Source organism: Vanacampus margaritifer, chromosome 4, assembly GCF_051991255.1.
Source record: "Vanacampus margaritifer isolate UIUO_Vmar chromosome 4, RoL_Vmar_1.0, whole genome shotgun sequence".
In the NCBI taxonomy this organism is placed as follows: Eukaryota; Metazoa; Chordata; class Actinopteri; order Syngnathiformes; family Syngnathidae; genus Vanacampus; species Vanacampus margaritifer.
The window spans coordinates 12442204-12463673 of NC_135435.1; the positions used below are offsets into that span (position 1 = coordinate 12442204).

The 21470-nt window shown below is 38.1% G+C and overlaps 2 protein-coding genes across 7 annotated transcripts in view; one reads left to right on the plus strand and one right to left on the minus strand.

Moving 5' to 3' along the window:
• Positions 1–660: 660 nt before the first annotated feature.
• Positions 661–16319, minus strand: ace2 (angiotensin I converting enzyme 2). 2 transcript variants are annotated; one of them, XM_077563704.1, is made up of 19 exons: positions 15355–16319; positions 11383–11514; positions 11138–11296; positions 10955–11048; positions 9399–9542; positions 8552–8667; positions 8361–8466; positions 8139–8230; positions 6970–7142; positions 5597–5823; positions 4751–4895; positions 4539–4637; positions 4087–4209; positions 3358–3536; positions 3225–3283; positions 3047–3144; positions 2839–2955; positions 2001–2195; positions 661–1926 (listed from the first exon to the last, which is right to left on the minus strand). In XM_077563704.1, exons 2-19 carry the CDS (start codon positions 11449–11451, stop codon positions 1830–1832), a joined length of 2292 nt encoding a protein of 763 aa, XP_077419830.1. In that variant the 5' UTR covers positions 11452–11514; positions 15355–16319; the 3' UTR covers positions 661–1829. The 2 variants fall into 2 exon arrangements, with proteins under 2 accessions (XP_077419830.1, XP_077419829.1); XM_077563703.1 differs by lacking the exon at positions 15355–16319 and having other exon boundaries at positions 11383–11571.
• nhsb (Nance-Horan syndrome b (congenital cataracts and dental anomalies)) overlaps positions 15631–21470 on the plus strand; it is a 60182-nt gene continuing 54342 nt past the window's right edge. For all 5 annotated transcript variants that reach the window (XM_077563696.1, XM_077563701.1, XM_077563698.1 and 2 more), the window contains exon 1: positions 15631–16408. In XM_077563696.1, the coding sequence (XP_077419822.1) occupies positions 16129–16408 (280 nt within the window). In that variant the 5' untranslated portion in view covers positions 15631–16128. The remainder of the gene's footprint in view (positions 16409–21470) is intronic.

The window sequence follows — 21470 nt, forward strand, 5'->3', positions numbered from 1 at the left end:
CAAATGAATTTTTGACGTCTATAGCCGTCAATGGCAGTGAATGAGTTAAAGTGATTTCTTGATTGAGTAAGTCTGGAATTAATCAGGCTTGGGTGTGGTCAGTGAAAATGACCTGAAAAATGTCATACATATACACACACAGACAAGTAGACATATATGCAGTACTGTACTGCAGACTCAGCTCCTCTTTTGGCTTCTCAGTAAGGCAGTAATATTAGACATTCTTTGCAGAGGATAAAGAATATACTGTATGTCTGTGATTATTGTTATATTGTTATAGCATTTGCATGTGCTGCTTCACCATATGAATTCAGTTATCTGTTGTTGAAAGGGTTACAACATTGCCACTAAGATGCTAACTGTTAGCCAGTGTGCCTATAGAGTTGCATGGTGTATGTTAGCATTCGGGTATAAGAGGCTATGTTATTGCGATTTGTCACAATGCTGCACTCGTATAACAGGGTTGCATTTACTCACAAGTCAAAGCAAAAAACGGGCCGTATCTCAAAAACTCGCAAGTGAGGACACTTGTATCTCAAGGCAATGCTACTTTGGATTTGGGACTCATAGTGGATGTCCGGGAAAAAAATGAAAAAAAACGTGTAAAATTATGTTTGCCGTTGACAAATCTTTGCTATTTATTGATCCTTTAATTAACCATCCATTCATCCAGGCATCAACCAGACTTTTAATTACACAAAAAGGGGTAGAACATGTACATTCTACAGGCAACATTTATTGTAAAACAAACAACTTAAGTCTTGATCCAAACCAACTGTTATATATACAAAAAAATACTGTTATCATGGAATAATGCTTTACAAATGAAATATTCTTGTATTTGTGGAATTCTCACACACGATGTACAATTTATTGATTCTAAAATAAACCGATGTTGACAATAATGAAAATATAGTTGACATCTCATGAAACACGATGGTGCTCCTGTCCACTACAAACACATTTTTACATTGCATGGTATCATTATATAGTATTACAATCAACATAATAAATTAAATTAAATTATTATACACATAGTACACTTATTAACACTGATAAATACTCCTTAACAATGCCATTAAGTGTACATGAAAGAAACCCTGGAAACATATGCAAGGCTCTGTTAAACTGCTCTATAAGTATCCAGATTAGTTACACTGCTCACAAAAAGTGAGTAGTGTAAGTAAGTATCCGTGATATAATAACAGTCTGTAAAGGCCCAAAATAAGTTTCCACTTATGACGGAAGCCATATGATGATTTTTAATCCATCAACTGCCATTGGCGGCTATAGACGTCAAAAATTCATTTGAACTATTTCTATTAGTTTAAATCCCCCCCCACCACACACACACTTTTGTTAACAAGAGTATGAACATAAAATATTGTACATTTAGACCAGATCTAAAATTTTATATAGTTAACGATTGAAGTCATGCTATTAATAACAAATAAAAAATTAATTGCCTGACGCCCTAAATTTAATAATATTTTCTTTTTTTTGAAAAAAAAAAAGATTATTTAAAAAAGAAAAGAAAAGATTATTATAAATTAGGTCGGCAGGCGATTGAATTTTTTAATTCATTAGTTAACTCACGATTAATCACAAATGTTATATCTGTCCTAAATGTACAATAAAAACTTGTTTTCTAGATTTTCATACTCTTGTTAAAAGTGGAAAAAAATGTTAAACTAACAGAAATAGCTAGAATTAATTTTTGACGTCTAAAGCCGTCAATGGCAGTGAATGAGTCAAAAGAGACCTGATGATGAGCTACTGTTACTTTCATTTCCTCCGCTGGGACAAGATGATGAAAACCACATCATTCCTCATAGACCAGTTTGTTCATCACTACTCTCCTCATAGGCCCTGTTAGTGTGTCCGTCAGGCTCGTAAGGATTTTCCACCACCGCGTTCTTCGACTTGCTGCAAAAGGACATGAGCATAACGTGTCGTGCGGATGGAAGTGAGTGTAAAAGCGTGTAGCGACTTCAACTTACTTCCTGCGTTCTCTGATGCCAGAGATGATGAGGAAGAGCCCCATTAGCACCACCACTCCCATGACCACCCCAAACACCACCAGCCACACCTCCACCGGTTGCTCCACGGGAGGTGCGAGGGTTGCCGGGATACCGGCAAACTCCAGTGTGTGGTCGTCCAGTTGGAACGCGTCGTTGATTCGGCCTCGGGATCGTCTGCGGTCCACACAGGACATGTCAATCTAATATCCCCTCAATTCTCATGATTTTCAATGTTTTCATTTAGGAATATTTCCCAATTTTCCACTCCTTTGTAACTCTAAACTCTCTATAAATATGTACCATCACTTTTATTTATTTATTTATTTATTTTAAAGAAACAACACAACTTACCTACACAATATATCTTGTCATTAAAGTTAAAATCAAAATTATTTTCCATAAGCAGTTGTAACACTAGAGGGCAGTAAAAGATTAGTGTAGGTGTGGTTGAACTTGACACTGACAGCGAGGTGACAGAAAAACTGATTTGGACTTTTGGACTAAATAAATAAATAAATAAATTAGCCTGTATAATAAGCTGAAAAATTGTACCTCAGTCCTCAGTCCATCCATTATCTGAACCGCTTATAACAAGTTAAAAATAACTGAACAATAGTATCGATTTTTGAAAAAGACGAAATTAACCAAATTGTGACTAAACAGGATTCGGCCTGACGCTAGCAACACGAGTTGACCTTTTGGAACGGACCTACAGATGCCACAAGATGGTAGCAAAGCACAACATTTGTCTCAATGAAGCTCCTCAACTCTCTTCAGCATAGTTCATTAGCGCCAATACAGTAAAGTTCTGCCTCACCGTATGGCTGCCATCAAATCTTCTTTTGGCACATATACAGACGGATTCTTTGGGTTGGTAACGACAATGTAGAAGGAGATCCTGGGTGTTTGTTTGTAAGTTATGACGTGGTCCGCTCTGCAGGTGCAAGAAGAGAGCAAATGTTGTCACACAGCAGCAGTAACAAGTTCAAAAAAGAAAAAGATGAGACAAAGCAAAGCCTACTGACGTGAAGAGGAGAGTGTTGTTCTGTTGGCTGTAATATTGTCTGAGAGCGTAAGCCACGCTGGCCCTGAACAGGTACTGCTCGTTGGAGTTCCAGGAATACTACAACAACATTTTTTTTTTTTTACACGATTACTTCCAATGTCATTTTACACACAGTGACAGATAAAAGTAGGACTTACAGCGTTATCGCCCATGGCCATTTTTAAACTGAGCCTCACTTTGATGGCATAATCAGAATCTGCGATGAATGCAATATGTTACATGTGTTGTACATCCACGCGCACGCGTGCTTGTTTTTGTTCAGCTACTCACATGGATCCACGGCTGCGTCCCAGCCAACAGTGCGTTTGTGTTTCATGTTGTCCTCCTTCAGCCATAAGTGAAGTTTTTGGAAGTAGTCCAGCAGCGGCTGAGCATCCATCTTGATATCTCCGGATATTGTATGTAAAGCTCGGGTCCACGACCGGGAGCGACCCAACGCTAACATGTTTCTGACAAAACAAAAATGAGTGACGAATGCTGAAAGGAAAACTCGGGCAGTTACACAAACTAGTAAAATAAAATAAAATAAAATACAGTTGTTTATGGGATACAAACACAGTTTTGATCATATGCAAATGTATAAGAGTTTTGAAAATAGTTCCCAAATTACTAGCAGACTTCTCATTATGAAGCAGTGCTGTTCTAAACAGTATCAAAATAAGAAAGTCTGGTTTGTAGAGAAATATTGATTGGTAGTTTGTTTCTATAGCTGTGATGTCATTTTGGTAATATAAAGAGGTGAATGATAGTGATGGGAAAATGAAGCACTGTATATATACTGTATATATATATATATATATATATATATATATATATATATATTTACTCCTCTAAGTTGATTCCATTTTTACTGCATCTATAAACAGGAGTAAACAAATATCCGAGGTGCTTCATGAAGCTTCATTTGCCCATCACTACAGGCTGAATTACGCTAAGCCCCCATTTCCTTTGTCCAGGCCTCCCGAATGAAACTGTTGAAAGGAGAAGTAGTAAAGTTACCTGAGCTTGGTGCCTGCAACTGTCGAACCGGTGATGTCACACGAAGACAAGGCATCGGAATGATTGGCGGCACGACAAAGGGCTTTTTGGAACTGGAACTGGTAGATGGTTCTTGTGAAGTATCTGTGTGTAAGGACATCAACAAAACAGATGATTGATGTTAACGTTTGTTCGAATGCTTGTTGTTGTTGTTTTTTACACTGTGTGTGTATACTGTATATCTAACATCAGTTTGTATTTAAAATTATATTTTGTAATGTTTTGAGTAGTGTATGTGTAAGCAAGACAAAGCCAGAGAAAATCTATTTCTAAACATCTTTCAAAGGTACATTTTTATTGGATCTACTCCGCCACTCAGAAAGAGTTTGGGATGCTGGGCTTTCACGTGAACCTAAAATGCACTAAAATATGTCAACTTTTAAATGTACATTTCCAACTGTTTGACGTTATACCTAATGAAAGAATAGTCTCCAGATACGTGGAATAGAGCAGCAGGGTCACAGTAAGTTTCGTCTCTCGGCACCGGCTCCACCACTCCAACTAGCTCCCTCCTGTTATGGTAGACAACACTGATTGGAGCACATGATACAACTAACAGGGATTTCTATTGTTATCAATGAAGATATGCACTGTCTGTAAGTATGCAAAGTGTCTGTCTGCCTACTTCATCTCCCACCAGCGCTCCATCCATTTATCCTCGGGGATGTTTCCTGCGAACACCTGCCACCTCCACTCCTCCAGCATGTAGGTGAAAGGCAGAGTGGCCACAATGGTGAGCGCCTGCTTTAGCAAGAAGTTAATCTCTGTCTCTGTGGGGATGAAATAAGAAGAATGCAATTTGTATTCATTGTCAGAATTACTTGGAGTGTTTATGTTGTGTCACTTGATGGCAGTGAACACGAGCTTGATAGCTAGCTAGCTAGATATATCGCTAGCTATCAAGAAAGCTACATTTATAGCAAGTTAGCTTGCTATCTAGCTAGCTTGCTATCTTGCTAGCTCACTAGCTAGATAGATAGATAGATAGATATATAGATAGATAGATAGATAGATAGATAGATAGATAGATAGATAGATAGATAGATAGATAGTACAATATTCAATAACTGAAATGACAATAAATTAATCAATACGGTATTCAATTCACATTTTTTGTGGCAATCAGGAGTGAAGAAAGGGAAAACTGAAAAAAAAAAAGGGGGGATAAAAAGAGAGAATATACCCTGAGATAGTGTTTTCGTTGCTAGGCTGCCCTGTGCTGAGCCTTAGATGATCTGTTTTGTTTTGAATGTTTGTTTATGCACTTTTTTCTTTTTTTTTAATGGGTCGGTATTGTGGGCGGCGGTGGCCTGGGGATTTGTTTTTAAACTATTCGACAACACTTTGAGTTGCATTTTTTTGTATGAAAAGTGCTATACAAATAAAGATTGATTGATTGATTGATTGATTTAGAACGGGGAAAATCCATCATACTATATCTATGCACGTGTTTTGAAGAACCTTCTTTTACCGTTATCATAGGTGAAGTTTGAAGGCAGGAGGCCAAGGGCCTGCAGGTGCTTGGGTGTGGCAGCCGACAGGGACATGATCTCACCGACGGCCTCGTGGAAACCCTCGTTGGCGCCATCTCTCAAGAGGTAGGGCAGTTCCCGGTAAGCCATTTGGTACTGGTTGTGGCCCATCTCATGGTGGACAGTCAGAAAGTTCTCCATGTTGACTTTTGTGCACATTTTGATCCTGAGGGCGGTACGAGATGTGTCAATGATAGCAGTTTTATTGGGGAATAAAGATGTGTTATGATACCATATCTGATATTGAGTACCAATAAAAGAGATTGCGATATTATGTTTCTGATGGGAAAAAATAAAAATAAAAAATGTTTCTGATAAGTCACAGAGATAAAATAAACAATAAATAAATGAAACTGGAAGTTGCCAAGAAAACAAACTGCAATGGGAGTGTGATAGCAACCTTGAGTTGTTTTATTGTTCTTGGATGCAAAAATGTGAAAACGTGACTAGGACAAAAAAAAAGCTAGTAAGCTAAAATCTATTGTAAAGCTTAATGTTAAACCTCAGTCGTTGTCTTTGTTTTTGTTAAATGATATATGCATAAAATTAGAACATTGAGTTGGCCTAAGCGAATATCAAAACGACTGAAATAGGAAAGTGAAAAAAAATCCACTCAAATTCAATAAGACATATTGCGCATAAAAGGTAAATAACAAACTCATCTGAAATGTTTTAAAGCAAAAAGTTCTAAAAGATTAAATGTACTTTATAAATGTATTAGACTTGTGATTCCTAAGCATACCACACATTGCCTGCCTGTGTGTCCAATGTAGCCTGCATCATGTGTTTTTTTTTTCATCAAGAAAGCCTTGAGAAAGAATTTGTGTTCAATAATCCTGAAGTTATCTTTTGCATTTGGACTGTAGGACCTTATTTCAAGCAGCTGTCGGGAAACGTGAGTGCAGTACAGTGATTAATGTTTGACAAGACAAAATACGTTTTGTTACCATTATCAACACCAAAGAATGACTCATGACTGATCAGCAGTAAGATTACTGCCGCCAATGCATTACACAAAGAATAAATCTCATCACCAAAGTGTGTACTTCATTATTTAATAAGATGCAAAAAAAAAAAAAGTGAAATACAACAGAATTAGGTTGGGTCACTCTAAGTACCAACACAGATATTTATGAGACAAAGATTGTCATGAACACCGTATTTGATATCTTGATATGTAGCTTAATGTCCATAAACAAGTATTGTCTTTGTCACTAGTAAGTGCACGAGTAGAACAACTGTGATTAGGATTTTCTGCTTTTAATGTTTGTGTGTCTTTTATGGGGTAAACGTGGGTTTGTGTGCATGTTACCTAAAGTCCTTTCCATTGCCCATGTCCCAGGCTGTGGGATGGCAGACAACCTTGCGTCCGTCCTCAGGCTTCACCAGCATGGAGTTGGTCCAGAAGTTGTCAAACATTTTACTGAGGCCCACCGACACAAAAAAATTCTCCGCCTCTTGGAATAGTCGGCGCTCAGTCCAGCCCTGAAATTCACGTTGAGTCTAATGAGAATTGATGGACACAAACATCCATGTGCTGTTTGTGGAAAAACACCTTTAACACTATTTTCGCAAATTCCGTACCAATTAACAGTTTTGTTTTTGTTTTGTTTTTAAGGCTATCCTCCAATATTCAATGAAAAACTAATTTGCTCATTTTGTAGACAGGCCAAAGCGCTGTATTATATAAAAGTATTGCTTTGGTGCTATCTTACAGTATCTTGGTGCCAATGAAGAGATGACAAGCTTCATGTAGTGTTTTTTTAATTTATCTTTTAGTGTCAATGGGCAATGTCAAATCTTTTTTGATACTAATTGCTCACGGATTTTCGCTACTCGCGACATGACTGCCACGTTAACTCATTCACTGCCATTGACGGCTTTGAACGTCAAAAATTAATTTGAACTACTTGTGTTAGTTTAACATTTTTTTCACTTTTAACAAGAGTATGAAAACCTAGAAAAAAGGTTTTATTGTACAAAATTTGTGATTAATCGTGAGTTAACTATTGAAGTCATGTGATTAATTACAATTAAAAATTGTAATCGCCTGACGACCTAATTTACAATAATCTTTTCTTTTTTTTAAATAATCTTTTTTTCAAAAACCAAATTTTTAATAATCTTTGCTTTTTTAAATTAATATTTTTTCAAAAAAATAAATTATTAAAATTAGGACATCAGGCGATTATTATTATTTTAATTGTAATTAATCACATGACTTCAATAGTTAACTCATGATTAATCACAAATTTTATATCTGGTCTAAATGTACAATATATATTTTTTCATACTCTTGTTAAGAAAAGTGGGGAAAAAATGTTAAACTAATAGAAAAAGTAAAAAAAATAAAATAAATTTTACCCTATAGCCGTCAATGGTAATGAATGAGTTAAAAGGTCATTAAACAACATAACTGGTTGATGTCTTGAGACTAACACATATTACAAGAGACAGAGTAGAGACTCCGTTGTGCTGCACCTTTTCCACCATTGTTTTGCTGACATCAATCTCACCCTGGTAGGGCATGGAGAGAGGATACAAGTTGGTCCAGAATCTTCCCCACATGTCGCCTAGCAAAATCATAAAGGACAAACTCATCCGACATGCAAAACAGAAGGAAAATATGGCATCTGAATTTAAAGCTACTGTGTTTCTGATTTGATGGAATGAACCAAAATGTGCTAAATAATAAGACTGTACCCAAGAGATGGGCTGGCAGAGGTCCTTGTTCATCAATGTGGTCTGGGTGGACTTTCATCAGCTTAGCCCTCACATAAGCATGTAGCTCCTTATATAAGGGCAAAATCTGTGGGAAAACATCTGGCTGTTTGTCTACAAACATATATAATCGCCCTCTCCATTCCATGCTTTAGATTCCACGACAAACATACCTGTTTATAGATGGAGCGTACATCTTCCATCAGCTGATCTCTGGTATAATCGTAGGGACTTTCCTCACCAATAGTCTCGTAGTTATATCTCCAGTAAGCGCCATAGTCCTCAAACCCTTCAAGTGCACGAATTAGAGGAGAAAAAAACAGTGCAAGAGGTTATTTTATGTCACTAGGGCTGCAAAGGGGTGCATATTTTCAGGTGTAATTTCAGTACGTTTGCATAGGAAGCTAAGATGGGCAATTTCAAAGTCATGAGCGGTTATCATCAGCTCATTTTGTATTTAATTAGGCAAGGCTTGAGATTGCTGCGTCCTTTTCCATGAAAGATGTGAGTGTGCCACACGCAAAAAGAATGAGAGAAGAATGGCAGCGGATGAAGTCATACAAAGCATTCTGCATAATTACCAACACCTGGTCTAACCTGCATCTGTGCAAATATATGCCGCATGGCGTGGCGGGGAAGCAATTTGAGGGTAATGTAATGGAAATGGATCACATTCAAGTTGCCATTTTTTTCACTTTACTCGAGCAGCATATATCCATCCATCCATCCATTTTCTTGACCGCTTTTCCTCACTAGGGTCGCGGGGGTGCTGGAGCCTATCCCAGCTGACTTCGGGCAGTAGGCGGGGTACACCCTGAACTGGTTGCCAGCCAATCGCAGGGCAGCAGCATATATCCAAAGTTTCTTATTAAAAGCCAGCCTTCAATTGTGTCCTTATTTCTGCTCCATTTTTACGAAACATTTTCAACTTTTCCCAGAATTTTGCACGCCTATGTAGTAATTAAACTTTCTTGAAAAAAAAGAAGAAAAAAAATAGAAGAAGACTGTGAGGTTGCTCACCATTCAGTTTGGCAGCTTCGTTCTTCAGGAGGACATAATCTTCGTAGAGCGGCCTCATCCTCTTCCCCACCTCTCTCCTCCATCCCTCCCACACGTGCAGACGCTCGGAGTAGTTGTGGCTGGTGGCCATCACGTGTTCCAGGCCTATTAAAAGCAGCGCCACTAAGTGAGCAAGCCGGAATCCCCAAAAGTATTGACTCATCCGAAAAAACACCAACAGACAAGATTTGGATTTTGAATGTCTGTCTTTTTTTTTTTTTTTAAGAATTAAATTCAGGATCTTCTTATGTGATTTTGGGAGGAACAATTGGAAGATTGTAATTGGATTCCTGGGTCTCTCAGGCTGTGGATGAGTGGGTAAAAAGAAGGCCTGTGACAAAGTGGACTTAGAGTTTGATTCCCCTGACTAGTTTTTTTGGTATGTCGTGTGGAGACTCCTGAAAATAGCGACGTTTACACAAACTCACTTCTGCAATGGGTTAGATACAGAGGTCATATTTGCAGGCGCTTATACAGTGCAAGACAAAACAAAAAAAACATAACAATATAGATGACTTTTTACCAAAAGTATCACATTGTGAAAACATTTCTAGTTCATGATACATACAGTATTTGTTGTTTAGATTGTTCTACATGAGCTACTTTTATTGGCTGCAAAGTTTTTGTGTCTACCAGTTTTGTTGTTGTTGTCATCATGTGACTATGATTGTTGTTGATCCGGCTGTTGTTGTGCTTATTGTTCTCTCGTTCATCGTCAGGAAGCTGAAGCCTCTAACCTGTATTCTCTATCTATTAATGTCCACACAACCATCATCAAATCAATCAAATTTCTAATTTATTATTATTATTATTGTTGTTGTTTTTTTAACCATTAAAAAAAAAAGTGAAAAAAAGAAGTGTCTTTTAGATTCAAACTAAGATGGCACAAAATATCCCAAGACTTTTCTGTGCCACCAGAATTTTTGTGATCGTTCAAAAAACAGTTCCAGAAATTTGATGCTAATTTGATTTTTGATTTTTTTTTTCATCAGATGGCAAAACTTTGATGGCATAAAATTCAAAAATTCAAACTCTAACTAAAAAAAAGTTGTTGTTTTTCCCTCCCCATCCAAAAATTCAGTGTTAGAAATTCTAATTCAGATGTCACGGATATTTTCATGAAATGTTTCATTCCCTCCGTTGCCAAGTGCCCACTTCAGTTGATTTTCTTGCATGTATGAGGAGTGTGGGTGTTGTGAACTATAAAGTGCTTTGAGATAACTTCTGTTTTGAATTGGCACTATATAAATAAAATTGTCTTGACTTTGAAAAAAAAAGGCAACTAAAATAAAAATGTCTGCAATAGCTATCCACAATGGAAAACACCTTTCACAGCCCTATTGGGCAGCCTAAAACAAATCCATGGCTCAATATTGTACTCTTTACAATTTGTCATACACAAAATATGAAATTGCAACATACATTTTTAAAAAGACAACAATGCCCCCTTTGTGTGTTAATTATAAACAGCCCCATTCCATAAGAGCAAGTGAGCTAATTACTGTAACAGCATGTACCTGGCTCCAAAGTCTGACAGTTAAGCGGGTCGTCCATCATGCACACAGTTGCCGTGCTGTAGATTGTACTCATGTCACCCATGATCTTGCTCAGCTGCGGGCGGATTTGAAACAAAATGGCAGCATAATTTTGAAAACACGGCAAGGACCAGCGCATTTTGACAAATGGAATTGAAGACTTACGTGTGAAGCTTTATCCTCCGACAGAACACCGGCACCCTTGTCTTGTAGCGCGATCAGCTGTAATTTGGTTTTAGCATCCTTGATTTCGTTAATGGGGAATTTCTGAGCCTGCTCAGACATTTCAGTGTAGAACTTGCCCCAAAGTTGACCCTCTTCTGACTGGACGCATGAAAACAGACATGAAATGTGTCATCAACATGGAGTGACAAGGCTAATTTGAAAATAAAAACACACCAAGTTCTCACCAATTTATCCGAGTTCTCCTGTGTGATGTTGGTGTTGTAGGCCCATGATGCCAGTGAGTATTGGTACATACGCGCACTGGCCTCCTTGTCAAACTTCAGCAGGAAGTCCTTCGCCTGGTTCTCTACTTGCGACTGAACGGAGACAGAATAACAGAAAGCTAGCACGCAAAATAAAATCTTTCCCGACATGCTGCGAGCCGTTCGCGATCACACACAATCGCACTCTGAGAAGGAAGGACACTGTACACTCTTATACACTTTCCATAATCTTCCCTACTGCCTTGGCCTTTGGACAGAGTCATAACCGAGGGTGTATCTAAGTTTTCCTTTAAAGATAGCGTGCTTCACTCCAGTGGCCACTGAGATGGCTTTTGGAGGCAAACAGTGCTTGAAAACTAAAAGACATCCCTCGGAAGTTGTAACATGAGTTTGAAACAATTTATGCATGAGCATGTTGGGCCTAACTGTACAGGAACCGCACAAAAGTTGAACTCTAGGAATGACCCTGCCCTCTCCATTACATGAATGAATTCTTATTTAAATAAATGTTTCATATTAAAAAGTTTAGATTCAATGAAGCTGTATAGTACATAGAAGTTAAATAAGCCACAATTACCACACTTTGAGAATTACTCATGGTGTAAATTAAAGTTGCCCTGAGAAACAATAGCAACAAGTAAATAAGTGATTTCTATTTTTTTTAATTCTAAAATAAATAACAGTAGCTCTTGAACACCTCCTAAAATACATTTCTTATTTTTCACTCTTGATGACCAATTTACAAACTACGTTTTTAAATCAGATTCATAGGTATGATTTTGCTGATTTCTTACTTGTAATTGTGATAAATATACCCCTATATATACACACTGTATATATATATATATATATATATATATGCAGTGTATACATAGGAGTATATTATAATAATTTTACTGTGAAACTGTCTTTCATTTCATCATACATGCAATCATGTTCCTAAAACCTTTTTAGATATAATAACGCATCAGATTTATACAGCGCTTTTTTAGACACTTAAAGACGCTTTACAATGGAATTGATACATTATTTGTGCGCTCAGACATTCACACTGTGGTGGCAGTAATCTACTAGAGCCGACCTTCCGGTTACTGTACGATCGTCTCTACACCCTGAGCCACGGCCGCCACAAATATATCTTCATATCTGGAGGAAGAAAAAACTAGTTAAAATCATGACTCAGCAGAAATGACATCAAAGTTATGAATTTGGGTAAACCTAAAGTAAAAATTTTCTAATTCATATTTTTTTCAATGTTTCCAAACCACTCAAACAAAACAATCAACGTTTTTTTTATGAGCTAAATTTCAATTTGATGAATTTTATTTCCAAATTGAAATTTAGCTAAAAGAAAAACTTTGATTACTTGGTGGCAAAGAAAAATGGTATTTTTCTTCTGTTTGAATTTCTTAATGGATCACCATGACCCTGTGATGTCAAGAAACAGGAAACAATAGAACAGTGCAAGTCCTTATCAGCTAACAGTGGATTTCATAGCATCATAAACAGAAACTTCCCTGTTAGGCCTTAAATGCTGATAACAGAGCAGCAAAAGGTATAGTGGCTGTCAGCTGTACTGTATTTATTATTCTAATTCATTACCAACACTAAATTATTTAACACTTATTTCCTACCACAAAAAACAACAAAACGCACCAACACAACAATAGTAGCCCTATTCTCTCTCTCTCTCTCTCTCTCTCTCTCTCTCTCTCTCTCTCTCTCTCTCTCTCTCTCTCTCTCTCTCTCTCTCTCTCTCTCTCTCTCTCAAAATATGTTGGAGTAACACTGGCACTGACTTAAGTACTGTAAATGTAGGGCTACTTTTTAAGAACAGCACTTGTTTTGATGAAATACACACTGTACAGTACTGTACTCGTACTAGAGAAACGCTGTCAGAAGGAAACAGCGACCTCTTTCGGTTCTGGTTGGTGATGCAGCCTTAAATATACATGCACATAAAAGTTAAAATCTTTGGGGGAGAAAAGTTCTAAAAGATTAAATGCTAATATATTGCATTGTACTGTTTACAAACATTATGAATTGACCCAGGCAGGACTGGCCATCTGGCATACAGGGCAGGTACTCGCAGAGTCTGTGTCTTTTTGGGCCATTGCAGTGCTATTTAATTATTCCCCCTCCATTTTACCCCAAGAGACCAGCACACAATTTATAGGAAATGGCCCATTAATCCATTTACAATATAGGCAGCAAACTGAACCAGTTAACATAAGTGGCAGAGTTGCGTGGTAACCAGGGGACCTAACCAAAGTCAAAATGCCAGGGCTGATTGTTATTATTATTATTATTATTTTTTTTTTTTTTAATTTTGTAGTTCAGCCATAAATTGGCCTATAGACATTCTCATAAAAACTCAAGGATGCAAAGCCATTGTAATATTTTTTACTTTTGTTTAAAAACATGAACTTAAAATAATTAAATATACTGTAGGTCACCATTAACTAAAGTTACTGTATTTAAAGAAAAACAGTTTCTCTCAACTTTGTAGCGTAGGTTATTATATATAAAAAAACAGTCACATTTTATTTTGTTCCCCCTTTTCACAATTCTCCTTCAAAATGTTTAATTCAATGTTTTTAATAAACCACACAGACCAATAAGCAAGTTATGCTTTTGAACAGCAAAGGATTAGCTCAAGTACACCCAACATCCCAAAGCACACATAATGGTAAACAAACCCGTGGAATTTAATCAAATGCAGTTTACTGTACTGTATCTAGTGACTTGCAGAGACGTTGAACAACATTGGGGGCCGTCTGATAAACAATGTGCAGTGACCACATTTTGCTGAATGTGTGGTCCAGGCGCTAAGCCGGCCTGTTGTCTCTTTCATTCACCATGATTCACATATAGCCAGCAGGCTCAGTCAGTATAGAGACGTCTGCACTAAATCTGCTGTTAGGGCAAATTTGAAGAATTGACACTCAGCCGATTGACGGGAAACCGGTACAGCGCCCCACCACATGCATACAGTGAAGCAAAGGGGGCAAAAGTAGTCACACTCTTAGCCTAATAGTGTCATTGTCCAAGTATTTTTTTTCTTTGTTGTTGTTGTTATCAGAAACCAAGACAAATGCAACAAGTTTAACAAAAAATAAACACACTCAAATTATAGCAAGTACATTAATTGCTGAAGTTGTTTTTACATTGTGCCACTAAGTAAAACATGACATAGGCGTTTATGTACTAGGCTAATGTGTTAAAAAAAAAAACTTTTTGAAAGTAGTAAGTAAAAAAAAAGTACAGAGTGAAATGTATTTAAGTACAAAAGTAAAAATGCCTTTTTTTAATGCCAATTATTTACAATAAAAATTGAATAACTTGCTAAATTAGTTAATGATAACAATTGGAAAACATCTTAAAACGACGAAGAATTTTGGAATGCCAGATGTGGTGACATTTTTCATTTTGTATGTCAAATATGTTCATTGGTGTCCTGTACATGTAGATGGACATGTTTGTGTTTTACAGCGTTTACTTGCTGTCCTTTTTCTATTCCTTTGACTGTTCTGTTGGCCAACTTGAGTGGAACAGATGCAACAATGAATTAAATGAAATCATTATTTAATTTTTTTTTTTTTATGTTCCTATATATTTAAGTGCAGTGTTAAAGGGACAGTGTGTAGTGTTTAGTGCCATCTAGTGGTGAACTAAAAATGTATTCATTTTAAAAACCCACTATTAAATGGCAATGTGTGTGTGTGAGTGTGTGTATGTGTGTGTGTTCTATCACATGAATGTACATTTTTTTTCACAATATAATCCTATGTCTAGTAATAGCTAAATATATTACATGCCACACCTTACAGGAGACTGACATATTTCACCACCATCTTTCTGCTACAGATACTCGAAGAAGAACTTTGTGAACATACTGTAGTTATATGAAGCTAGTGTTCAAGCGCTATTTACCTTCCACAGCTGGGGCTCTCGCCTTTTGCTAGCAGCAGCTAGCCTCCTGCTAGCAGCTCTCGTTAGCCGCTATATTGTAAGCAAATTGAAGACTGTCCAAAGAAGTAGCCCTCTTGTGTCAGATGTTCTTGCTTTTTTCCTGTCATCCTCTCAAATTTTACACTGCTCATGTCACAGCACCACATAGGGTCCAATTAAAAAAAAACAAATTGCAGAAATCACAGGAAGTGGAAGCTTGCCCTGAAAATGAACGTGAAATGTGTCAAGAGGCGGAAATGTTACGGTCATGTTTATCGTCGTAGGGTTAGGGCATTTCCTGAAATACTCTTATTTTGAAACTCGCCTCCGAGTGTTTCCTGGCGCTCGTTTTTCTGCCTTGACGGTGCGCGGAGGCGAGCCCGTCCGTGATCGCAGAGGCGACACGCATCCTCCTCCTCCTCTTCCTCACACCACTGACCTGAGCTCCCGAGCTTAGCCGTGTCCTGACTGCATGCGTGTGTGCATGTGTGTGCGTGCGCGTGTGTGAGCGGGAGTGTGAGTGATGCCCATAGTAGGCCAGCAGAAGAAGAAGCAGCAGCAGCAGCGGCGGGGGCAGCAGCAGCATGGAGGATCTCAAGGAGAACTTTGGATTGCCGCTCGGGAATAACGCGCGGTCGACCTGAACCTCAGGCTGCACGTTTTGGATATATTTGTTTGGATGTTGTCCTTCTTTGCACCTTTTCTAGACGCTGGGAATTTACGTTTGCTTTCCAAGTCTCGTTCGGGGCGTGCGAAATGCCTTTCGCCAAAAGGATTGTGGAGCCGCCGCTTCTGTGCAGGCACCAGATCCCCAACGATGAAGGTCTGCTCTTCGAGGACCTGTGCGCCATCACCAACGTGGTTCTGTCCAGGACCTTGCGGCAGCTGTCCGACCTGGCCCGGCACGCCTGCTCCTTGTTCCAAGAGCTGGAGAACGACATCGTCAGCACCAACCAGCGGGTCTGGGGGCTCCAGAACAAAATAGGCCAGATCCAGCAGAATGCCAGTGCCCTAGACCCCAAAAAGGAGGCAGTGCGTAAGTACAAGCGGATGACGCCCCCCGATCATCCCCTCCCCAAAAAATATGTATCCACCTGAGCCATGTGTGTTATTTAAACTCTCGTTTAATCACGCACATATGTGTGCGTTCATGCTTCGAAGGGTGCCCACCCATATGTCATTTCGAACGTGCCACACACACGCATTTTCACTCATTCGGTCCCAGTGTGTGTTGACTCTCGTGCCCAGACTGGAAGAGCGTGAAAATTTGCGCGCGCGTGTCTGCACGTGCGCGAAGATGCGCGCGCGCGAGTACGTGTGTGAGGGGCGTGTGTTGCCGCTGCATTGGCCCCGCATCGCTGTACCGTTACTGCGGCTTGCGCACACCCACGCGCACACACACATGCAGGCATGTCGGCTTTATCTATGAAGAATGTCACATTCTTATCTTTGCAGTCGACTATTTTTAAATGTGTGTGTGTGTGTGTGTGTGCGCGCCAATCCCCCAGGCGCGCGCCATTCCCACCCTTTTCACATGCAGCGGCACCATCCCAGCATCGGTAATGAGTCCAGTTGACCATGTTGCAGCAGTGTGTCCCTGTAGACGGGAGCCGATGGTCGTGACAAGGGTGTGCGAGGGATGTGGCCGCGCACGGATTCACGCAAGCCCTGACTGGCATCAACAAAGACTACATTGGTGGAACAACAGCTACATATTATTTATGTCCTCTGCAGCAGCTACAGCAAGGCCTCGCTCATTTTCTCCCGCTTGCTTAAATCATCACAATTAAAACCTGTCCGGGACAAATTTGATCCGTTTTGACATTTGACAGCAATAAAAAAAAAACTGGTTTGTTTTTCCCCCACGGTGAAATTTCACTACTTTTCCTAAAGTGATCCATAATAGAGAAAAATGAAATATATTTAAAGTTAGTGTACACTGAGGCTGTTCCGGGTCAATTTAACTGCTAATGAATTCATGATTTACCTATGTGTTCAACCAATAAAAATTTTGTAATGGTGGCAATCTTGAAAGTGTGTAACTCCAGAAAAAAAGGAAAAAAACAAAAAAAAAAGTGTGTAACTATATGGCTTTTTTTTAAGAGACAGCTAGCACATTGTAAAAAAAGAAAGAAAAATCATAAATTCTGAGTAACGGCTTTTTAAAGAGACAGCTAGCACACTGTAAAAAAAGAAGAAGAAAAATCATAAATTCTGAGTAAATTTTACAAGGAAAGTTTTTAGTATATTTTACTAGTTTATATATATATATATATATATATATATATATAAAAACAAAGGTACTCAAATATTGAGGAACGTACTCATGACCTTCAGCTTGGGAGAAAGCCACTCTACCTCCTGAGCCACGCCACTCTTGCTGTTTGCCACTATGCTGCATTGCTGGTGTGTCCCAAATGAGACCAAACGGGTCTCTTGGAGTTACAAGGATTCCGCCAACCAGGGCTGGACTGCATGGTACAACAACATCGCCTGATAATGTTTCCGTTTATGATTACAAGACTAGTACCTCTAAATTGTGGGCCAGACTCTTGGGGTAAAATGTAGGGAAATAATCATTAAAAAGCACTGCATCTGCCCCAAAATCAGCCCTGAATGCCAGATGGCCCTGCCATCAATATACTAACACACAGGTGGTTGAGTGGATATCCCAACCTGAAGGTTGTAGGTTTGTTTTTCAACCCTTGATTATTATTATTATTTTTTATTAACTGGTAAAATGTACTCAAAACTCTCCTCGTAAAATTTACTGCGTGAAGTAAATATTACACTTTTTTTTTTAAAATAGAGGCACGAAACAATGCAGTCTATGGTACCACCACATTTGCACAGGTTCATCCAAAACCTGCCCCCGTTAGTCTTTGAAGTGTCATGGGGGAATCCTGACACAGTGAAAGAGTTAAAAAAAAAAAGAAAGAAAAGTGCATGGAAAATGAACATCCTGTTTGCTGTGTGGTTCAATGAATTCAGCCCTGATGGTGAGACTGTGAGATAAATTGTTGCATCTTGACACAATAATGTGCCAGCAAGGTTGTTTGTCAGCTGCAGATTCCACCCAACATAGACAAACAACCGCATGACTTTGGAATTGAGGCAAGGAAAACCCCATAAACACACCAGATATGAGACTTGAAGCTCATGTTAAAATCAAGTCTAAGCATAAGAATCAGTAATCTTGTCGGGTGGTTCCCTGTTTCGAGGCCTTGCAACCCAAGAATATTAATTTCTTCAGGATGTTCTCAAAAGGGAATATTTCGGTTGAAGATTAAGGCCAATTTATTCTAAATATGAGAGAAAAGTGACCCTAGTGGGCACAGGCACATGGATGGATACCATAAATGGTACTAAGGTTAAATTCAGCTCAAATCCACCAGAAAAAAAAATCACAATCTAAAAAAGAGAAGAGATCAAATTATTATTATTATTATTATTTTAAAGTTTTAAAACAATGTCATGTCCAATTTATCTACCTTCTGACCATTTTGTATGAACAAGAACCTGTTGTGCAAATGTGATGGAAACACAGTCAGTTCTAAAGAATGTTTCAAAACATTACCCCAAAAATATGCACTGTACAAAGCTTGGACTTATTGAACACATTCTGATAAATATAAATCCATTTTAGTGGACACAGGTGGAATTTGACCCAGATACACCCTCAGTATACATAAACTTTGTAGAACGTCTTCAGAATAACATTTTTAAATATGATCATTTTGTCAGACCGATACACATATGAGTATTTACTCGAGTACTCACAATACCAATACCGAGTACTGATATCACCAGTAATTATGAAACATACATTTTCAATTACCATAATGATATTTAATTGTTTAGAAAGACCTTTCTTTCTTTGTGATTCGCCAATGTGTCACCATCACAGTATAGCGCCAACTACTGGTGAGGAGGAACTTACCTAAAAAAAAAAGTAACTGATACCTTGAAATAAGGCCTGCATCACCTGATCTCAGTATTTGCCCATCTCTAATGAAAACCAAGATCTCTTTTCATTATTATAAATAAATACTGTGGAAAAAGTTGACAAAAGTACACAAAGTGGGGAAATATTCAGTGATTGTTTGTCTGGGATTTCAACTTGGCTGCATAAACGGTTTGTGTCCTCTTTGCCAACTCTCATACTTGGAAGCTCACCAAACATTTGCTATTTTTATTCATTTTTTTTTTAAGCACAATTATTTTTGCTGTCATACTATAGAGGCAGAAATCACCCCGAGGAGCGGAATTTTTTTTGTGCAAACAGCCACATTCGGTCTCCGGTACAACAGATTCTCCTCACTTCTTTGTTGAGCCACTCAAGACAGAAGCTAGTCAATATGGTGCAAACTGGGATTGATCCTGGACTTGGCGGTAGGCAGATGGCTGATATTGCAGGAAAAACAATGTGTCGTGTGCTCCACTCATCTGTTATTATGAGCAGTCAGTAGAATCCATTAGATGTTACTAATGACACAATGAGATGAGCCATGGTCAACCCACTGGAACTTTTTTAGGGAAAATGCTTTCTTTCACATTACTATTGATCCGACATGTCAAACTTTGGAGGAAGTTAGTGTTGTAACTTTAGCAGAAAGTACAGTACTGTGCATTAGTATGAAGATATGAGCATCTATACAGTGGAACTGCACCTTTACTTATAGTTGACTTTTTTATCCAATCAGTTTTCCTTTAATTCATACTACACTATTGCATTATGCTGAGATGTATTTTTAATATTTTGGTTACCTGATTTAGTCACACAAAAAGTGTCCACGTATTCATCTATCTGTAAATGCAGTGAAGTTTGACACCACTGCAAAATTAACATATTTTAATATTCCTCTGACAGTGTCAGTTAAGATTAAGCATCATAACCTCTTTAAATGCAGAACGTTATACTGCACAAGAAAGTTTGGGAGGAGATTTCATTTTAAAAACATGACGCACGCAGACGACTTCAAAGAAGTTTCGTAATCATCACCTGCTTTTTCCAATATATTCCTATCAAATAATTCGAAGCCCTCAGGAGATGAGGATGCTGCATTTTTCCCAAGCCTGAGGGAAACATTGAATTGTTGTGAAAATGTCACATCAAACGGCCACGTTTTAGATTAATGATGACTCGCAGGATTGCGTAATGTCCCAAGAGCTATCGTGGACCCTGCGAGAATTGTCAGACAGCTCTGCATGTTTTTTTTGGTTGCTTTTGAACACATTTGAGCTCATTTTCTAGCATTGATTGTCCACACTGGAGACATAATAGCTTTGCATGTTTCTTATCATTTACAGCATAGAGTTACAAATCTTCGTCATGCAAACCTGTTATTACAATGTTAAAAAGCTATTTTTTACAAGATAAAATAAAATAATGCTCTAATGATCCCGAGTGGAGAATTGCAACACATTGTTTAAAAATACATATCAGTGAATATGTCAAATAAAAATACACAGTAAAAATTTTTATCCACTTATTATTATATTGTTATATATCTCTCATGTTATAACGACTATTTGAACCCAAACACATCAATATTTCAACACAAGCAATTATTTTAGGCATATAGATAAATAATATAGATACATATTTTATTCTTTATCCTTTGCGAAAAACGTTTACGTAGTCAGTTGTGAAACTCTTCTTCTATGTGCCTGTATTATAGTGCCCCCAGGTGGCCAAGGCAAGCACACCAGAAGGATCAGCACAATGGCCACGGAATTAAAGCAAAAATAAACTCTTTGCTTTCTTTTGACTTATGACATGGATGTTACTTTTCTTACATTACATTTTTTTGTTTTTTTTTGCAAAAGAGGATTCGATTTGCAAATGTGGTCATGGCGCGGGATAATTGAAGCCCTTTCAAAAAGTTTCAAAATTGCCTATAAATCCCACAAGGTGGCAGCAAATCCTTCTTTTTCTGTTAGACAAAGTTATGGCTTGACAAATTGAAGCACCTCCCCTCACTTACAGAAAATGGTGCCAAAGCAACTTTTTTTTATTAGCCACACTGCGTAAAAATGAAGAACAGATAGGTAGGTCTCCCCAAAAATCTGAAAAAAATGTCACTGTCCCATACGTT

Excerpts from the sequence above, each read along its gene's own strand:
- ace2 (XM_077563703.1), bottom strand. The coding sequence starts at position 11,571 with ATGTCGGGAAAGATTTTATTTTGCGTGCTAGCTTTCTGTTATTCTGTC. Across the intron at positions 8,231-8,360 it reads TCTGCCAGCCCATCTCTTGG|GCGACATGTGGGGAAGATTC; the intron begins GTACAGTCTTAT and ends TGATTTTGCTAG. Across the intron at positions 3,284-3,357 it reads GGACGCAGCCGTGGATCCAT|ATTCTGATTATGCCATCAAA; the intron begins GTGAGTAGCTGA and ends CATTCATCGCAG.